Here is a 19,204-nt window from a genome sequence, read left to right as displayed (position 1 = left end):
CTTCTTCCTCCAGTCCCGTGGCTGCGCTGGAGAAGTGCCCCCTTTCTGCCTTATGTGCGAATTTGTTATTTATATTTTAATAAAACGCATATCCAATTCCCTGCAAATATGATACACAGATCTTGATTAGTCCCCGTTTAATAGAGTGAAAGTTTGTGTTGCTGATCATGACCCGTAAAACTAAAGTGAAGTTCGTGGCAGCTCTGCTTTGCGCAAAAAAAAAAGTTCTATTTTAGACACATCCACACAGCCTGCCTGGTCCAGACTTCAGCTGGGACTCCCCGATTAGCTCACTGACGCTAAGTGCCTTGCTCAGGGACAGCTATAGGCGAGTTCTTTCTTAAGAGCCAATGGAAACGGACAACCGCACCCACATCTTCCACTTCTTTGCCTCGTTTGGTTTCGAACCACCGACCCTTCCTTCACAATTCACCCCCCTTTCAGTCACACTGGGTGTATAAACACAAACAGGGGGAACCCCCCGTGTGCACCAGAGTAACTCGAAGTCTTGATTCTCCTTTAAATTTTTCTCCGTGTCTGGATCTGCCACTACCATCAGCAGCAGCAGCGGCGGCGGCGCTGCTTCTTGATGTTGTGGTCCGGAATACGCATGCGCCCGGCATTGGAATTACTGCACTGGCAAGAATAAGTTGGACCTCGTCTGTCTTCAGTAAATAGGAAAAACTCATAATTGAATGATGGTAGTGTTCAGAATAAGAGGAATGAGGGGCTTCTGTGCGTGGTTGTTCCCCATCTTTGTGGCTGTGGTGTGCGCCCAAAGGTAAGTGAAAGGGGTCGGGAGGATGCTCCACTCATATTACTAAGTGTGACTGTGTTACAGACGGCATGAAAAATATTTGGACACTTATCCTCCATGAACGTCTCGTATTTACACGTGCTGTGCTCCTTTTCTCTCTCTTTTTTCCCCTCTGTAGTGTCGGTGCCAGTGACCCTAGCAATATGTCTTTGGTGAAAGAAACGGTGGATAGACTGTTGAAAGGTTATGATATACGATTGAGGCCAGATTTCGGAGGTAAATTATCACAAACTCTGGTCGAGTTTACGCATTGTCAGCCAGTATAATAGGATAGTGTTTAAAATTAACACTAAAATCGCCGATATCGCAAGTGTGTATGCAAATCCTGGGAAGTAAGACACGTTTCTTATCGGCTTGTGCAGGTGTGACAGTTTATATGATACAGAACGTATCAAAACACACCGATGGAATGGGAGAACATATGAGTGGTGAATGCGGTAAATGACACCAGCTCGTTTATTAAAAGGAAAAATCAGTAGAGTTAAAAAGGTGCTTAACCCACAGCATATCTGTTGGAATTTTAGAGCAGTAGAAGTCTAGATTCTTCATTATATCCATGCAGTGCGACAGGGGGGGATTTTTATGTCAACAACTTTTAGGGGAGGGGGACACCAGCACTTTCACCGCAGGTCAGTCTGTCTAATCCCACCCGAAATGAACACTATAAACTGTTATACGGCTGACAACAGCTAAAGTGATAATCTGTGTTCCCGTCACGTACTGATTATTAACCGTTTCTAGTAAAGTGTTACTCGGGCTGCACCTCATGTTTCTTTTTGCTCATCTGTCCCAGGTCCGCCAGTTGGAGTAGGGATGAATATAGACATAGCCAGCATAGACATGGTTTCAGAAGTCAATATGGTAAGTAGGCCGTTATCACCTCTTTTTTTCTCAATGGGACGGCTATTCTCTTTCGATGACCCCTCTTGTGCGTAAACTTACCAAGGGAAATACCTACCAAAACCACCGGGGAAACCCCTCTTTACGCAGGGCTGTGTGTATGTGGCTTTTCTTCGAACACGGGCATCGACTTGTGGGTTTGAGAAGGCAGTGATCGTTGTATGTCAGGGGTGATGGAATAAACTCTCTGGGGAGCTTTGAAATTGACTGACATAGATAGATGGACGATTTGTTTTTGGTCTCATAAGCTGCTTCATTTGCTGAGCAGAGAGGCTGCACAGCCAAGCATCACTAACTTGACAAAATCAATGATTTTTTTGGCGGATAGAATTTTTAATTTGCTCATCTCATCCACGCTTCATAGAGGGAAGTTATAATCCCAACCAGAGTAATCTCATGCGTTCTTTCATCTTGCTCTTATTTCTTCATGGGGACTGTAATAGATTGTTTGTCATAGCTGGTTTAATGAGCACTTGCCCAGAAATAGTGACAGTGGGAGAATGTGAGAGCTGTGGATATGAGAAATGGAGATTAAGTTTCATACAAGTGCACCTCCTAGCGATGAGATGGTAGAACTGCATCTCAGAAACAACAAGGGTGCATATTATCAGCATGGAAGGTCACTCCTGACACTTGTGTTACAGTTGACAAGGTGAGCATGAATTTACATTTATAGTCATGTGAATGAGCTTTTGATCGGTTCCATTGTCATTTGTATTTTAATGCTGTCACGTCCGGTGGCTGACCTCCATTGTGGGAAGTTGACACATTTTCGTTTGCAAGTAATGCATAATTTGTACAGATGTGTGCAGCCACTGCCGTTGTTTTGGCATTTTTTTGAGCTGTGATGTGAGTCATGTTTTGATGTCAGGGAATGATTACGGAGTGGAATATTTTTGGCAGCAGCACCCAAAGGCTGTTGCTCATGTTGTTATCTTTGTGCTGCTATGTGGATGCGCAGAGATTAAATGGGATGATGCTATGTCTATTTGCATGTATATGTATGCTCAGAAGACCAGCACTGCCACATTCATACACATCATGCAAGCCTTACAGAGGCTTTCACAGTGGCCTTGAATTCTGAATTAAAGGCACATTGTACCCAAAGCAGCAGCTTGAATGCTGGCTTGTATTGTGTTTGTTCACATGTGTGTGTGTGTTTCCAGGAATCATATACAAGTCTTATGTAAGATGTTATTTCTATCTACAGCCAAATCACCTGAAGAATAAGAACTATAATCCAATTTATACACAGCTTTCCTCAACAAAAGCAAGAACATTTTTATGTGAAATGGCCACAGAACACCCCCCCCCCCCCCCCCCCCCCAGAGTGTTCTTTTTTACTGTTTTCTCCAGTTCTACTTGCATTTCCTATAACAAAAAAATGAGTATATCCTAGCATCATTACTCTACCGTCAACACTTGGGTGTATATTCACACACACCCACACAGATGGCCAAACAAAAACAAAATCCCTTCCAAACACACAAAGCCAGAGCCACACAGCCTCTTTGATCATCCCATTCTCTTTGTTAGGTTTGGCCTGCTAAACACCCTCTAATGTGAAAGGGGAGTCATTACCACCTGACCCATTGGAACCCCGTGAAAGACGGGGGGCGCATGTGTGTGTGTAATGGTCTTCAGCCATCTTTGATCTGCTCTCCTTCCTATAAATGTAACCACTTTTCAGGATAGCAGCTGGCGTAGAAGCACTTTCCTTTCTTCCATTTCCTCTACCCCATCTGGCTCTTTGTCTGCCACTTATTTTGGTGCAGGGAGAGAACCGCACTGTGTACTTTCTTTAGTGAACAGATAAGGCACAGGGGTTGAGGATAATGGAGAGATGTCACAGAGGGGATGTATCCAACAGCGCCTTATTTGTCAGATCAGGACATCCATGTTTTGGTATGTGTTAAGAATATATATTACTTGCCATTACTCTCTGTTGGAGGACCCACATTAGAAGCAGAGACACAAGCAGGTGACATCTTGTATACATTTGACTTCGCCCGTTAAAATGAAGACCTGCAAAGAGATTTTTCTTAAACCATCTGTTTTAGCACTTTGTTAGCAATGTCAGAGAGCAGAAACCCATTTAGAAACAACATAGGCCTCTGGCTCACTTTGGATGAGTCACCAAACTAAGTATGCAAGCCTTCAAGCGTGAGTGGCCCAGAGGACATGTAGTCCTCTCCGGTATTTGTCACATAAGCAGTTATGATGTCCAAATGCAGAGTCTAGATTTGAGCATGTTGCAGGGTAAGAGCTTCCTTAACTTTTATTAAGGTCTTAAGCCTCTATAAAAGGTAGCAAGGGATGACTGATTGGCTGATAAAATGGTGCATCGATAGCTTTTCTTAGTCATATAGCACGTATGGTACTGCACCACATGTCATTTAGGCCTGGAGCCAGACATGGATTGAGGAGGAAATGGCTGGTGTTCATTACATACACATTAAAGGTCACTTGTTCATGGGTGTCAGAGCCAAAGTCCCAAGCCTGAAAGGGTGGAAAGGGATAGGATATGATTGTGTAAAACCTAAGGGTCACATTTTTCACCTCTGAGTATGTGACAGAAAGAGACAGAGATAGATAGGAGCGAGAGAGTTCTGACATTAACAAGTTACCATGTGGAGAGCCAGCAGCATTGCTGGTGTTGGAATGAAGGTCATGTACCTTGTGCTACCGAGAGTTCATTCAGCGTGACTCAGAGGTGGACATACAGGGAGGGACGCACACACTGAATACCAATGTCATGTCAGACATTTAACCCAAGGCAAGTGGCTTTGGAAGCCTTAAATCAGGCACTGGTCTAAAAAGAATGGAAAATATAGGCATGTAGAGGCATTTGTAGATTTCATTACTCACAGCAGTTCTTTTTTATGCACTTTGCCTCGTTGCCATTTAAGTCTCCATATTTGCTTTTGGTTGAGCTTCTGAACACTTGAATCCTAAGCCAGCAGTTTTCACAGGGGAGAAATACTCCAGTCTGAGGATGAACTAGAGTTCTCACCCTCTTCCAAAAGGCAGAAATACCATTATTGATGCACATAAAGGTCAAGAGGAGCTTATTGATTCCCGAAGAAGGACTGTGAAATTCAGAAACCCCCATTTTAGTACCCAGTTATTTCCACTACTTGGCATGTCTGCTCTGTAAATGCATAAAGACCGAACTGAAAACTAGACCTATATACATTATACAAATCTGACACATCGTAATGGATGCTGGCTGAAAGGTGAGAGATTATTGCTCGGCGTATGATAACAAAAGGGAAGAAAGATTGTGGAAGCACTTATACAGTATTGCATATCTCATCCAGAAGCTAAGAGCTAAAGAGCTTAAAATGATATTATGTCTGCATTTGTTATTGTGCCTAGATCTCTTTTGCAGCCACCTTAAACACTCTATTGCTGATGTAGTCACAAAGTTAACTGACGAGTTGACATCAGCCAATAAGTTGATCAAGTCAGTATTAATTTAGATGGATCTCAATTGCATGTTCAACAGAAACTCTTCTACCATTGGTGAAAAAAACATTAAAGTAATAATCAAATAGATGCTAGAAATCATTTTTAATGTAAAGACCACAACTTAAGCTAAGTTCATAACAGAATACAGCAAATCTATTTTCTGTTTTTCTGCCTGGGCACACACTGCAGTCTTGGTCATATTATCTCTATATTGCTGCTCCATGATGGTTGCACAGTAACTAATGAGAGTGTGAGAGGCAATGTGTGAAGAATCACAGTCTGAAGCACCTTCCATTTTTCAGAAGGAAATAAATAAAAGAAATGTGCTAAACTCATTAAAACGTGAAGACATTTCACCTTTTTTTTTGTCCTGCTGTTAAATAACCCATCAAACTATTAAAATAATATCAGCTCTATATTTAAAACTCATAACAAGCTAATGAGCAAATGTGGAATGACCTCAGTTCCCAGATGTTATCGTGGGTGATTAAATATTTATTAGACAAGTACATTTTAAGATATTAATAAAGCCTCTTTTGTTGGTTTGGATATTATGGGGAAAGCTATGAATACAAATGGCCACCAGAATGGTGCTTAGTTTGAAAACATGCAATAGCTATTATCACTTTGAATGTATATAGGATTTGTTGTGATAGCGTCCTACTTTAAAATATTTTTTTTTTGGTTGCTGAGAGTCCTCTAGAGTGCCTCTTGTAGTGACAGTGACCCTCTCTTATCCCCAGTCTATATTAGGCCTACCAGCATATAGGGCAGACATGGACATCCTTGTACACTTAGGATGTCTCTGGTGAGGATGTACGCTCTCTCTGCGTGTCTCTGTCTCTAGAACACACATATATTCAGAAATCCTAATTCCCCCACCAGTCTCCAGTCATGTTTCTTCATAAACTGGTATGTTAACAGAGCCTCCAGGAAAGAAGCTGTTTGAATTATGTAACAGAAGGAACGGACAAGCTTGACCAAAGGTTTCTTACAGTGGTTTTTAAAAGCTTTTTTAATGATAACAAGGAGAGAAAGTGTACCCAAAAAAGAAACTGTGAATTTGCTGAAGCGTCAAACCAAAACAGTGAGCTAAAGGACACTAAAAAGCCCCCTAAGAAGGAAAGTGCATCTTAATGTGGCACGTAAGATGCAGTTAGAGACTGGAGCTTTGTACATCACTGTCTGGCAAAGTGATTATTTTTGTAGATTATTGTAGAAGTGTAAATTGCTACCTTTATGTATTTTCTATCTCTGTGATGTCTCATTTAAGAGCCCTGACATCAATTATATAGATGACAGAAGATTCTCTTTATTCACACATTATAGGGAGCATTTATTTCAACCATCCATCTTAGCCTTCCATCATTAGGCTTTGACACATGGTGACTCGATGGTGACAAAATATTCTCACTGCACTTACCCTATACCCTGTATTTTTGTGTGTTTCATAATTCTTTTCACTAAGTTTTCAAACCAAAGTACCTGGCAACCCCCTGCTACACAGGTAGGGTAGGAGATTTTGAAAACTCAGTGAGAGTCAGCCAGATTTTGAAAGTAAACACACGCCCCTTTCTCTCGGAGCTCACCCTGAAGCCACGCCTCCTAACCACATGGACACGCATTACCTGAAGACTAGCTGCGGTCTGTGACTTCGGCCATCATGCACGTACCTCTCTGGTGCGCGCAGAGCAGGAAGAGAGTGACAACCAGCCAATACTCCGCCCAAGGTCCACCTGGAGGATTGGCTGATGTTTTTAGTGTTTTATAGCTTCCACAGATGATTAATATTCTTCACTTTAATGCGAAACTGCTGAACTAATCGGACTGTAAAGAGAAGTTACACTAATTTAACAAAAAGTGCATCAGAATGAAATCTCCTACCCTACCTTTAACAACATAATCTACAGACCAAAAAAAAAAACATGAAAGCCAGACAGAAGCTACATACGAATACAGAGCAGCCATGTTCAGAGGAAACACACAGGGGAAATTGGAGGGGGTGATGAGAGGCAGATGAGTTGTCTGAACAGAATGTTGAAACATCCCACTCTCCAACCTGCATTATTTACACTATTAACTTCACATATGTGTTCTGCGCTATAGAGATTTAGTCATCTATTTACAGTCAGGGGTCACCCGAATCCTGTAAAAGGACAGACATGAAGTGGGTTGTTTGTAAACAGACAGGAGGACGTTCATGTCACCCTTGACAACACATAACATATGGGTAGGTGTTTGCTTATTTGGCAATACCAATTAACTTAATGTAAATGATGATGATGATGGTGGTGAGCTGGATGACCTAATACAAATGGGGGAAATGAGAAAAAAGTATATAAAAATGATAACAATGTGACATACCCTACATTAGATCAGTGTGAGGACTGAAACGTTAATAAGCTCTGATAATAAAACTCGTTGCACTTAGCGTGGGCACAGTCACAAAGCTTGACATTTAGTTGTGTTCACTTCACAGTCTTTTATTTTAGGATGATGATGTAAAATAATGCTGCAAGAGGTGAGATAGAGTTATGATGGAAGCAGGTCTGGATCCTGCCTGTCTGCAGCATACTTATGTGGATTACATTCTGCAAACATAGGAGGCTTTCTCTAAACACATCTAATCCAATGTTCTTCAAAAAGTAACCTGAATGAGCCATTTCTAATGACAGCCTTATGAGTATGTGCACTGCAGCTTTCAGTCAATCCCCTATACACTGTGCTAATTCACTAAATATCCACTGAGCGCCACATTCATTGCTAAAAAAAACACTCTCTCTCTTTAAATAACCAAAATCAAATAAGAACTGCAAAGGGAAACTGAATTGATATATTAGTGTTAATACTCAGTTAATATGGTCAACAGGTGGGCTAACAGCATGTCAATCAGTTGTGGCAAACACACAGGCAGACACAAACAGGAAGTGAATAAAAAGGCAAGCGCACAGATGGTCAGATAAACAAGAACAGACACAAAGAACAGAATGAAGTTAAGGGGAAAAACAACATTGCAGTTTGGTAGATGTACTTTGCATTTAATGGAGTTTCTGCAGATAAAGGGAGTATGGCAGGTAACTGAGATACATATAAAACTCAAGAGCAGTGGCTGGTGGGCAGGTAAGGGAATGCACACCTGCAAGAGGTCTGTGGAGCTTGGACAACAGTAAGATGAAGCTGAGAGGGCAGAGGAGGGAGGATGTTTCTGTGTAGTCAGGGTCTCATAGGCCGTGTGTACAAAGATGTCTGGGTACATGGTGAGTGAAGCTTTAGAATGCCATTATTTCTGTTCTCACTGCAGGTATCACATCAGTAGCCTCTACACAATTGGTTTCTTTGGTCTCACAGCTTTGCTCTGTGAAATGTTCCAGCATAGTTTGCAGCCCTGTCACACGCTCATTCTTTTTATTTCTCTGGATAATTATTTGTTTTGCTTTTGATATTTTCTCTCACTGTTTGATGGTCCTTTCATTTTTTTCCTTAACAGTAGTAGAAGCAGCACAATTTCTACTGTTCAGACTGGCCAGTCTCAAAATCATTTGAAGCAGCTACAATGATCCCTAAGCACCAGACATAATGGTATAATAAAAGCAAAACCAATGTGAAATATTAGCATTTTAAGGCTATTGTTGTAGCTGTAGATCACTGCTAATTAGCAAATGTTATCTTGTTAACCTACTGAACAAAAGGCTGCTAGAATATTGTTTCAATGATGAAATCATCAGGAAAAAGTTCAGTTAAAGTTTGGCCCAAACACAGACAAACTCAAGGGACAAAAAGTGAGCTTTAATAAGTCTTAAAAAAAGAGCAGAAACACAAAAATACAAGGAATAAGCAAAGAGTCCCAAACCAACAAAAACAAACCAAACCAAGGCAGAGCAATCCATAAAACAGGTAAGGTCATCCACAGGGAACTCCAAAAAGGCTGGCATGCACGGCTAAACAGAAACACAAAACAATCTGGCAAAGAGTGAGGGAAGACAAACACCTTAAATGCAAAAGGGAAGGGAAGACACCCAGACACAGACAACACTGGGAAGTAAAACTGACAGGGATACACAAGGAGAATGGGACTTACAGAATAAAACAGGAAACAAACAAACCATGGAGATACATTCACACTGGATATGACATAAAACACAAGCCCTCTAAAAGTTGACTTCAATAGGCCATACAAGATCCCTGCAGCTACACTTTGGTGTGGAAGGAAAAACTTCAAGTATCTGACCACTACTGCGATCAATGTGTTGCTATACAACTAAAATCTGATTTTCTTTTCAAACTTAATCAAACACTGATAAATGGAGAAAAAGCACCCATCATACTCCACACAGCCGAGATGTACTGCTTAGATCGTTATTAATGTTACAGACACTGCTTATTGTACAATTAGTACCACAGCTCTAAATGTCAGGGGAAGGAAGGCGTGTAATCAATTCCCCCAGGTTAAACAAGCTCACTAGTTAGGCATCTGATTCACTGCAGCCTGTGACAGTGAATGATGAGGTGGATGTTCAGACAGCGGCCCATTCCCTGCAGCTGTAGGTCTAACAGCATCTTGTTTTCTTGTCAGTGGGCAGAGCATGGAGATTTAGCAGCATATTGCAATTGTGCCATTCGCTTATTGCAGGCTAATCATTTCTGCACCTGACTACATCTCTGTTAAATGTTACCCCCCCTTTCTTTTCCTCTCTCTCCATGGTCTGTTTCTCTTATTTTCCTGTTTCCTCTGCTTGTCCGATGATGACACAAGGCCCTGCTGCAGGGCGGATTAGACAGAGTTGTGGGTTAATCAGCTAGTTTACATTTTCAGGAGGCATCTCTCAGCTTGCTTGCCCCTCTGTATTATTTCTGTGTGTGTTTGCTTCCTAAAACCTGTTAAAAGTTTTGGTTTAGCTGTTTAGCTGTTCATGTCAAGATATAATTAGGCTCAAATTTGGGATGCAGGCTGAGAGTGAAGCACACATCTGCACTGATGGAAATTGGTGCAACTTACAGTAGATGAAAAATGTATGCCAGTGTCATAAAATAACACAGGGAAGGTGAATTTTGACTCAGACACACCCCCACTGACAGTCAAACAATCAACAGTTATCAGGATGACAGGTTATTTCTACCCCATGAACAAAGTTTCTGTGGCATTTGTTTGACTATAGAAGACTATATGGAACCACTGTCTGAACTGAATCAGTAGCTGTTAGCACTGGAGCCCCCCTTGCTGATGATTGAAAATGACTTTATAGTGGGAGACAAAAGCAATCATAGTTTGATATCACCCAGTAAAGACAGCATGTGGGGGGTCAGTCCCTGTGCTGGCCTGAAAATCAGCTTTTGAGGTGAGTGACAGGTTGAAATCATGCTGATTGTGTTTCATGCACATCTGGTAACTAGGCTGATAGACACACAGCAGGTATCTACAATACATTCTCCATTCAGTTTACGGTGTTATTATTGTTTTAACTGCATAAACTGCTCATGTGCCTTAAATTGCCCCCAGGGGACAGATGAAGTTCTTTGATTTGATTTGACAGTGGGAGGCGGTCGAGAAACAAGAGATGCAATCTCTCATTTAGAGGCAGAAAGAACAAAAAAAACATACGTGCAAACAAAAATCTAAAAGGCCAGTCGTGATGTATCAGACTTTAACAACTGGGAAGCAATCCTTTAAAACGTCTAATCTGTGCACCACCTCAGTGCTGATTGTCTCTCACAACAAACACAGTGTGTAGCTTTTATTTCCAAGTAAAGTCGTGTCAGAACAAGCTGGGAAACTGAGTAAGGAATGTCAGAAGTTGATGCTTAAAATTTACTAAAAGCCTTAAACCAAAGGCTCAGTGCGTGTGTAATCGCCCTAATTTCAAATGTTAATCAGTGTTAAATGTTCACTGACAGCTATTTGCCTTTGACAAGTGTGGAGCACTTTTCAGCCATATGCTGACATGGCTCCAGGCCCGGAGCTTATTTATGAATTAAAAGTGCTCCATTATTTCTGACATTAACCGTTTACTGTCCACAAATATTTCTAAGGATGAGAATTGCACAGTAGGTGTCATTGAAAGTGTGTGTCACACGAAGAAGCCAGAGTTGATAAAGTCACTTCACAAAGACGAAGCCACTCATAAATGTGTCTAATAAAAAGGATGTGACTGATAGAGGAGCGTCTTTATTTCCTTCATACCTGAGCGAGTAAGCACCTCCTCTCAGTGTGTACAGGGGATAACACTCATCACTGTGTGGGACCTATTTTTAGATTGTTAATCAAGGTAACATGTTCAGACTGACACACTCAGCATGATACCCCATAAAGTGTGAGTAGAGTGAGATTGCTTCATTTCGCACTGACCTAACAGAGACCAAAATGACGTGTTTGTGCGAGTGTACATTCAGCTGTAGTGTCTGTTGTCAAACAGGAAATGGTCCCATAAACTTCCAGATAATATGTCCCGACTTAGCTTTATTTTGATTCTAAGATTTTACTCGGACAATAGAAAAAGCAACAAACAGACTCACAGGTTTCCTTTGTCGGATTGTGTTTTGATCAATTATACCTGTTTGCATTGACCAATAATAATCTGCTGGATGCATGAATGATCGAAAGAATTGCTCGTTTTGTATACAACAGCATAAACACTTCCTGGAAACAAACGTCTGTGTTGTTTGAAAGTATTTTTTTTTTGATGTGTTTTAATATTGACAATGTGGACAAAACAAGAAGACAAATGTAGCATTTTGTGTCTGTCTGGGATAAATGCTTATTTTTAGGCAATATATATTGATTGCAAGCTGAATAGATTTATTCCCACAGTTCTCGTGCACTCTCTCGTCATCACAGCCCTTATCATGGGTCCTGTAGGTCAGTGTGATCCGGCTCATGTCTGGCACTAACACACAGATTTCACAGTGCGTGGAAACTCATACTGCCAGCTGTCAGTGGATCACAGGATGGCAGTAGATTCTGTTTTATCACAGCTTGTCAAAATACAAGAAGTTGATAATGGCCAAACAGGAGAGATGCCGGGTGTGGATTGGTTTTCGCAGCAACCGAACATGACGCTGAGAGCCGATAATAGGATAGTGTTGAGACGGACAGCGATGCTCATGGCTTACTTCTGCTGTCACTTCTTTCACATTGAAAAATAAAAAAGCATCATCTTTTTGAGCATATTCAAGTTGAAATGCCTGTTTTGTTCTGTGCAGAATCAGAAAAAATAACATTTCATTGTCACATCACAGACTCTTAGGTAAGAACGTCCTTTGTTCTTCCTCCTCTCTTTTGATTCTTGGAATTGTTTGTTCAGGAAAATATTGCTGAGATCAATCAGTGCAGTTGTCTGCTGTGCTATTAAAGTCTTACAACAGCACTTATGCTAAATAATAAACCTTAAAATCATTTCCATCTTATTTAGCTTTATATTGTCAAATGTGATAAAGTAATACAAATAAAAGACAAAGAAAAAACAATAGCTAGATTTAAGTTTGGCCTGGTCTGTTAGTGTTTGTTTTTTTCCACTCACCATTTCTAGTTGTTAAAGGTATGGTAGGAGATTTTAAAAACTCAGTGAGAGTCAGCCAGATTTTGAAAGAGAGCTCACCCCGAAGCCACGCCTCCCAATAACATGGACGCGCATTACCAGAAGACGAGCTGTGGTCTGTGACTTCGGCCATCATGCATGTACCTCTCTGGTGCGTGCAGAGCAGGAAGAGAGTGACAACCAGCCAATACTCCACGCAGGGTCGTCTCACAGGATTGGTTGATGTTTTTAGAGTTTTATAGCTTCCACAGATGATTGATATTCTTCGTTTTAAAGAGAAACTGCCAAACTAATTGGTTGCTATCGGATTGTAAAGAGAAGTTACACTAATTTAACAAAAAGTGCATCAGAATGAAATCTCTTACCCTACCTTTAAATGTTGCAGAAGATTTTAATCAGCTGTATTTTTTAGTAGTTGTTTTATCTATAAGGGGTCTATCTTTAAGTTATGAACAAAAAAAACATTGAAATTTAAAACAAAACATCAACAAAATAAAAAGTGTGGAGCTCAGGTGGGTCCAAGGCAAAGAAACTACACTTTTAAATATGATAAGCTTTAAGATCTGTTATTTGACATGCATAGTTATGTAAAGGTTTTTGTTCTCTTATTGTTTATCATGTCTGTCTCTGGGTCTGCACAGCTTGTTATCAAGAGGGAAATGTGTTGTTAATTTAATGTCAGAGTGGCTGTCAGACAATAAAAATAAAGGCAAAGATAATCTGGCAAAGACTTTCTCAGTCGGTTAAAGAAGTCAAATGAGGAGTACTTTGGAAAAAAAGATGCACTTGTAGGATTATTAACTTGTGTGGGTGATTGTAATTGCACTTGATGTTTAGAGAAGTGAAAGGTGATCTGGATCTCTCACAGTCCACCATGACCAACTGAACTTTCAGTGTAGGACTTTATTTGCAAATATTCCTGCACTTTCCTCCAAAAGACTGGGCCAGTTACAACAGCATCACACAGCAATTCCAATCATTTTCAGTGAAGCCAATTTTAATAAATAGTCCTTAAACTTCATGGTCCCTACTGTAAAAAAGAGAAAAAAACATTATTTGCTCATATCAGTAGGTTCTGTTGTGAATTACCTTCCACAATAATATGTTTCTAGTGTTACTTGGATGTCATTGACACACACTCATGCACACACACCCTGTAGCTGACACCCCTACAGAAGCCCCGCGTCTCTTGTAGGTCAGTCCAACTGTGAGGAGATATTGCTTCTTCAAGGGTGTCCTTGCTCAAGGAGATACTGTATACAGGCCATCAAATCAGGAGTCACACAACTCTATACACACAGACAGAAAAAAGGTTCGGAGACACAATCATAAACTGGATTTGTGGTTTAGATATACTGTATGTTTATCGCCCTTTTTTTTTGTTTTGGTTGAAGCTCTATATGTGCTATCGATCCACATGTGTCTATATATTTCATTATCTCTTTGTTGACTATGTGTACATGTGCTGTGTGCTTTTTGGTAGTTGGTGGTTTGAATAACAAGCAGCTTTTCCTCAGTTCGCCTCAGACTTCCATTATGCATGAGTGGTGGGACTTTGCCAGTGGAAACTTGTGTTTTTTTTGTATGTGCATTGTGAATGTAGGGTAGTCAAAGGACAGCTCATGAATACACCCATAATCACACCAGCAAGTTTGTTGTCAAACAGACACACAGGACATACAATACACACACAGAGTGATGTGACACACATACACATACACGCCCTTCACATCCATACACACATGACTCTGTGGAAGCAGTAAGTAGGACAAATGACGTGCACTGAGACAGGCTCATTCCTTTCCGTGGTCTCTTTGGCCAGCTAACCTTCCATCTCATGTGAATGACAGCTAAGATTGAAAACGCCATCAACTTCCCCCTTGGTCTTCCATTGGGATTCAAAAGCACCCTAATAATCTGCGTCCTGCTCTGCCCTTTCCTCCCTTCCCCACTGCCGCACCCTCTCTGAATTGCCACTCCACTCTACTCGTCTCCAGGGACGCGAAAGGGCCTGCAGATGTTCCAATCGACTCTAATAAATTGTATGTATTCAGTTAAGCTGCACGATTGCCAACTGGCAAAGCTGTGAACCTCTGCTTTGGAGAACTCAGGGGCGGGAAAAAAAAAAACGTTCCTCTAAATTTGATTCACCTTCAGCGAGCTCTCTTGAAAGCTATGTCCAGGCCAAAGTAAATGATGAAAGAGTATGGAGGGAAAGGGAGATGGAGAGACACAGAGAGAGGGAGGTAAGAGACACATGAGCCGTGTGCTGGAAATGGAGGTTACACAAAGTACAAGTAAACAAACAAGAGTCTGGCCTTTATTGAAATCCGTCATATGGTTTCCGACATGCCATAAACTACGGAAATGGCTTTGTGGGAAGAAAAATACAACAAAAAAAACAAATGTACTGAGACCAAGAGTCAGAGTAATGCCCTTATGGAAATTCAATCTTTAGGACCAAACAGCACATCAAAAGCATATTTTTGCTGTAAATAAACATGAGCCACTTATATAATTTTAAATGCTTCAAAATTTAAAAAATCCACATCAATATGGACATGGTTTACTGCAGTTCTTCAGTTACAACACCCTATGCACACCTGATCTTTAGTGTGATTACAATAAACTGTATATGAACCAGAGAGACAGCTAGAGGCTGGATGACCATCTAATTCTGTTTTTTTTACTAATTAAATTATAATATGTAGAGATTTTAACATACTGCTTATATTCATTAGGCCATTTGTTATTTCTTACACAATGCATAAGTCTTATGATGATCAACGTCATATTGACACAGGTACTAATTATTCTATTTAAAACATTAGCAAGTAAGCTAAGCTTGAACAGCTAAGTGTAATTGTTAATGGATCATAATTTTGATTAATGTACATTAATTACTTTAAAGAGTATGATAGATGCTCTCAGATATTTTTATTTTCTTTGCATCATCTGTCAGTTTGACTGTTAAAATAATACCAACACTATTTATTCTGAAGCAAACAGGCCAAATAAAACCCCTGCAGCAGACCCTGTGTGCTTTTCTGTCACCGATTTACTACATGCAGTGCACAAGCTGTTCCAGATACAGAGCTGAATCCTAAGGACTCAGTGCACAGATTTCCACAGTCTGGGGGAATATATGTCACTCAGCTCTGCGGGGATGGGCATGTTTATTATTAGGCCTCTTTGGAAATGCTGTGCCCTATGCCAGGTTCCTCATAACACTGTCGCTGATGGCACAAGGACCATGTGAGACAGGAAATTGAAAAAAACACTTGTTGTTGGAGGGCTTTTTTTTGGGAGAACTGAAGTAGGTGGATGATACACTGTGGTATAGACATATGGTTGAGTGGTGGAGGGATCACGTTTCCTCCTTTAGGAGGATTTGAAAGAGTGAGGCTCAGTGAAGATTCAGGCTGCTGTAGGATTCAGCCTCATGCTTCATGGTCAGGGTACTATAGAAATCTCTTCAAGCATCATATACCTCAACAAAACCATCAAGAGCATGTCAAAGTATTGATAAAAGTCTATTATTTTTGCAAAGAATTTGGATGTGATGGAAGTGATGAAGTGAGGGGAAAAAATTCAAATCTGAACCCTTAATGGCGTCATTCAGAAACCTTCGAGTCCGATCCACCACCTGTCATGTATTCTAGACAGCTCCCTCAGGTATGTCCGTTTTAGTGGTAATGATCTAAGCTATTCACACTCACCTCAAGTGTATTCCCACCTCCTGTATTTTTAAACCACATGCATCTATTTAGATGCAACAGGAGCCCCATCTGAGAAGATCTATACCCAGAGAGGGAATAAAGAAGAGGGGAGATGCTATAGGGAGAAGTAGAAGGAAAACGATTGGTGTAAAAAAATGGAGAGGGAGGATCAAATGGGGGGAAAAAAATAACATGAAAGGGGAAAAAAACTGAATGGATGGAGCAGATGAGAAGAAGGATAAAAGAGGAGGGGAGAAAACATAGCAGAGGGAGAACATTGCTGGTGCTGAAATCAGAGACTGCAAGTGAAGAGCTGTGAGAATCAAAGCAATTTGCATCACTGCTCCACTGAGCTTTCCAATGCCTTTCATTTACCCACCCCCCCCTTATAAAACCCTCCCACACCACCTCATCCCTTCCAGCAAACTCGCCGCACCATTCCACATCTCTCAATTGAAAAACAGGCTTCAAGGGTAGTGGGAAGAAATATATAACCAGAGACATAGACATATAACCAGGACTCACCTTTTAGTCATCCTCATTCTGATTCTTTCCTTATTTTTCTCCCCTCCCCATAGACTTAAGCCATTCTCCTTGCCTAACCTTGTACTCCTACAATCAAACCTCATCACACAAATTAACCTCAACTTTTTCTTTTTTCCTGCTTTTCTCAGCCTTTCATTTACTTATTTACCACCTGATCCTCCAACTTATCACGATGTGGGATGTTATTAAATCAAAGAGGACTAATAGGACAAGTGAGATGGTTTAATGGTTCACAGCACAGAACAGAATCAGTTTTTAATGTTTTCCTGACTCCAAGTGAAGCCATGTGGCGCGGGGGTGGAGATGAGATGTAAAGGGTTAGCGGACAGGACGGCTTGGAGGATGAGTGGGGTTGATGAGGTCAGAGTGGACAGCTGGAGCATCTTTTTTTTTGGTTTGTTTTGATTTCCTATTGTTTCTTGTTCTCCACAAGTACTGATTCATTGCTAATCTACCTGGGAGACAGATTTCAGGAAGCTGAGATAGCTATGGATTATACATGCTGAGAGGGTTTTAATGGCACAGACAAGTCCTGACAAGCAAAGCATGTGACATGTTATTTATTTAAGCAATGAGAGATGGTTGCTTACCAACATAATAACTCAATAAGGATCAAATTATATTAGGCTCAATCTCTAATAACCGTGACATGAAATGCCAATATGAAATTTTGCCTGCCTGAAGGCCTGACGGGCCCAGCATATGCTATATAGAAGTATCAATGTCTGGGTTCTTTGCCTCTGTCTGAGAAATCTGCCCACACACTGACTCTGGCTGTAAAATGTGCCCTTTCAGTGAAGAAGCACAGACTTGGAGATGTACTTTTGGAAACTTTATGTAGATGGCTCTATACTTCACTATGGGTTTCTGTCAGAGATCATGTATTCAGTCTATGCAGGCAAAAAAAACATGTATATAATGTCATGAATGTGAGGAATGTGATGAATGTTCAGATGAATCGACATGACGAGCAGGTCAGAGGAGTTACTTTAGATCCCATTTACAGCTCTGCTGCTGAGATAGCTACAAGCTGCTGCAGTGTGGTGATGACAGTACTGCTCTCAATAACAGCAGTGTGTGCCGACGGCAGTCCAGGTGAACAGCGTCAGCACAATGTATAGAAATGATCTTAGAGCTCCAGATTCTCCTCCAGGCGGTGGAGTGCACCTGTGCAAGCTATTGATGATGATGTGCCCATGTGTCACCCTGCTGAGCAGACATATTAATCGTATATGATGCAGTTGGGTAAAATGTTAAAGTGTGGCATACATTCGTCTTAATGTATGTGTTGACTAAAACAAAACAAATAAGCTGACTATCACTAACTTGTGTGTGTTTAGCAAGGATGATACCATGAAACGAGCTAAGGAGCTAGATATCAGTTATTAGTTTTAATGGATCTTGTAGTTTTGAGTGTGAGAACTTAATGATCACTATGTATTGTCCTCTCGTTGGCAGTTTGAGAGCACAGCATATTCTGAACTCATAAATTCAACATCGCTCCTCCCGCATCATTCTCTGTCTCTTTTCCAGTCCTATCCCACTCTCTGTCTCTCTCCCGCATAGTTTATGTACTGATGCTCATTATGACTGTTGTTATGACAGCCTCCCTTGCACATACATTCACACACGCGCTGCAGTTATTCTGGTGATTTACAACCTCCATCTTCCAGGGAGAGAGAGAGAGAGAGAGAGACAGACTTATAGCTGTCTTTGAGGAGAGCTTTATGTTCACAGTAAACTAGCCACAGTTTTCAGCATCCCACAAGGTAAAGCCATGACTTCCTCAACTAGATAGCCCTACAGTAATGGGCTCTTAGGGATGACTATAGAAATGCTCACCTTGTCACTTAACACCATTTTTCCTTCACCACCTTTTCTTTCTAACTTTTCTCAGCTACTTAAGAGTACGTTTAAATTGTCAATATGCCAGAATAGCTGATGGAATTTATCAGTAAAGCCTGTTATGCATGTCAGAGCTGCATGTGATGTAATGCACACGATCACAGTGGTTGTTATCTAATCCTTTCTGCTACATATTGCAAAGGATCCTATGACAATTGACAGAGTGGATAGACACCTCGTTATGATGTGTGCTACACGTGTCATTGTTAAAAAAGATGATGTTACCAGACAGGATGCAGATGTCAGTGTCCACAGTGGAAGGGATCCATGTGATGCTGCTGATGTTTCATACATCACGGTTAAAGCCTTCCTGT

The 19,204-nt window shown here is 40.9% G+C and overlaps 1 protein-coding gene across 1 annotated transcript in view; it reads left to right on the top strand.

Moving 5' to 3' along the window:
• The first annotated feature begins 945 nt into the window (after positions 1 to 945).
• gabrb2b (gamma-aminobutyric acid type A receptor subunit beta2b) overlaps positions 946 to 19,204 on the top strand; it is a 42,217-nt gene continuing 23,958 nt past the window's right edge. Inside the window, exons 1-2 of the mRNA XM_028421199.1 lie at positions 946 to 1,033; positions 1,611 to 1,678. Coding sequence (XP_028277000.1) covers positions 961 to 1,033; positions 1,611 to 1,678 — 141 coding nt within the window. The 5' untranslated portion in view covers positions 946 to 960. The remainder of the gene's footprint in view (positions 1,034 to 1,610; positions 1,679 to 19,204) is intronic.

This window comes from Parambassis ranga, chromosome 14, assembly GCF_900634625.1.
Source record: "Parambassis ranga chromosome 14, fParRan2.1, whole genome shotgun sequence".
Taxonomy (NCBI): domain Eukaryota; kingdom Metazoa; phylum Chordata; class Actinopteri; family Ambassidae; genus Parambassis; species Parambassis ranga.
Note: the sequence above shows the minus strand (reverse complement) of the source record. Positions and strands in the feature narration are given on the sequence as shown.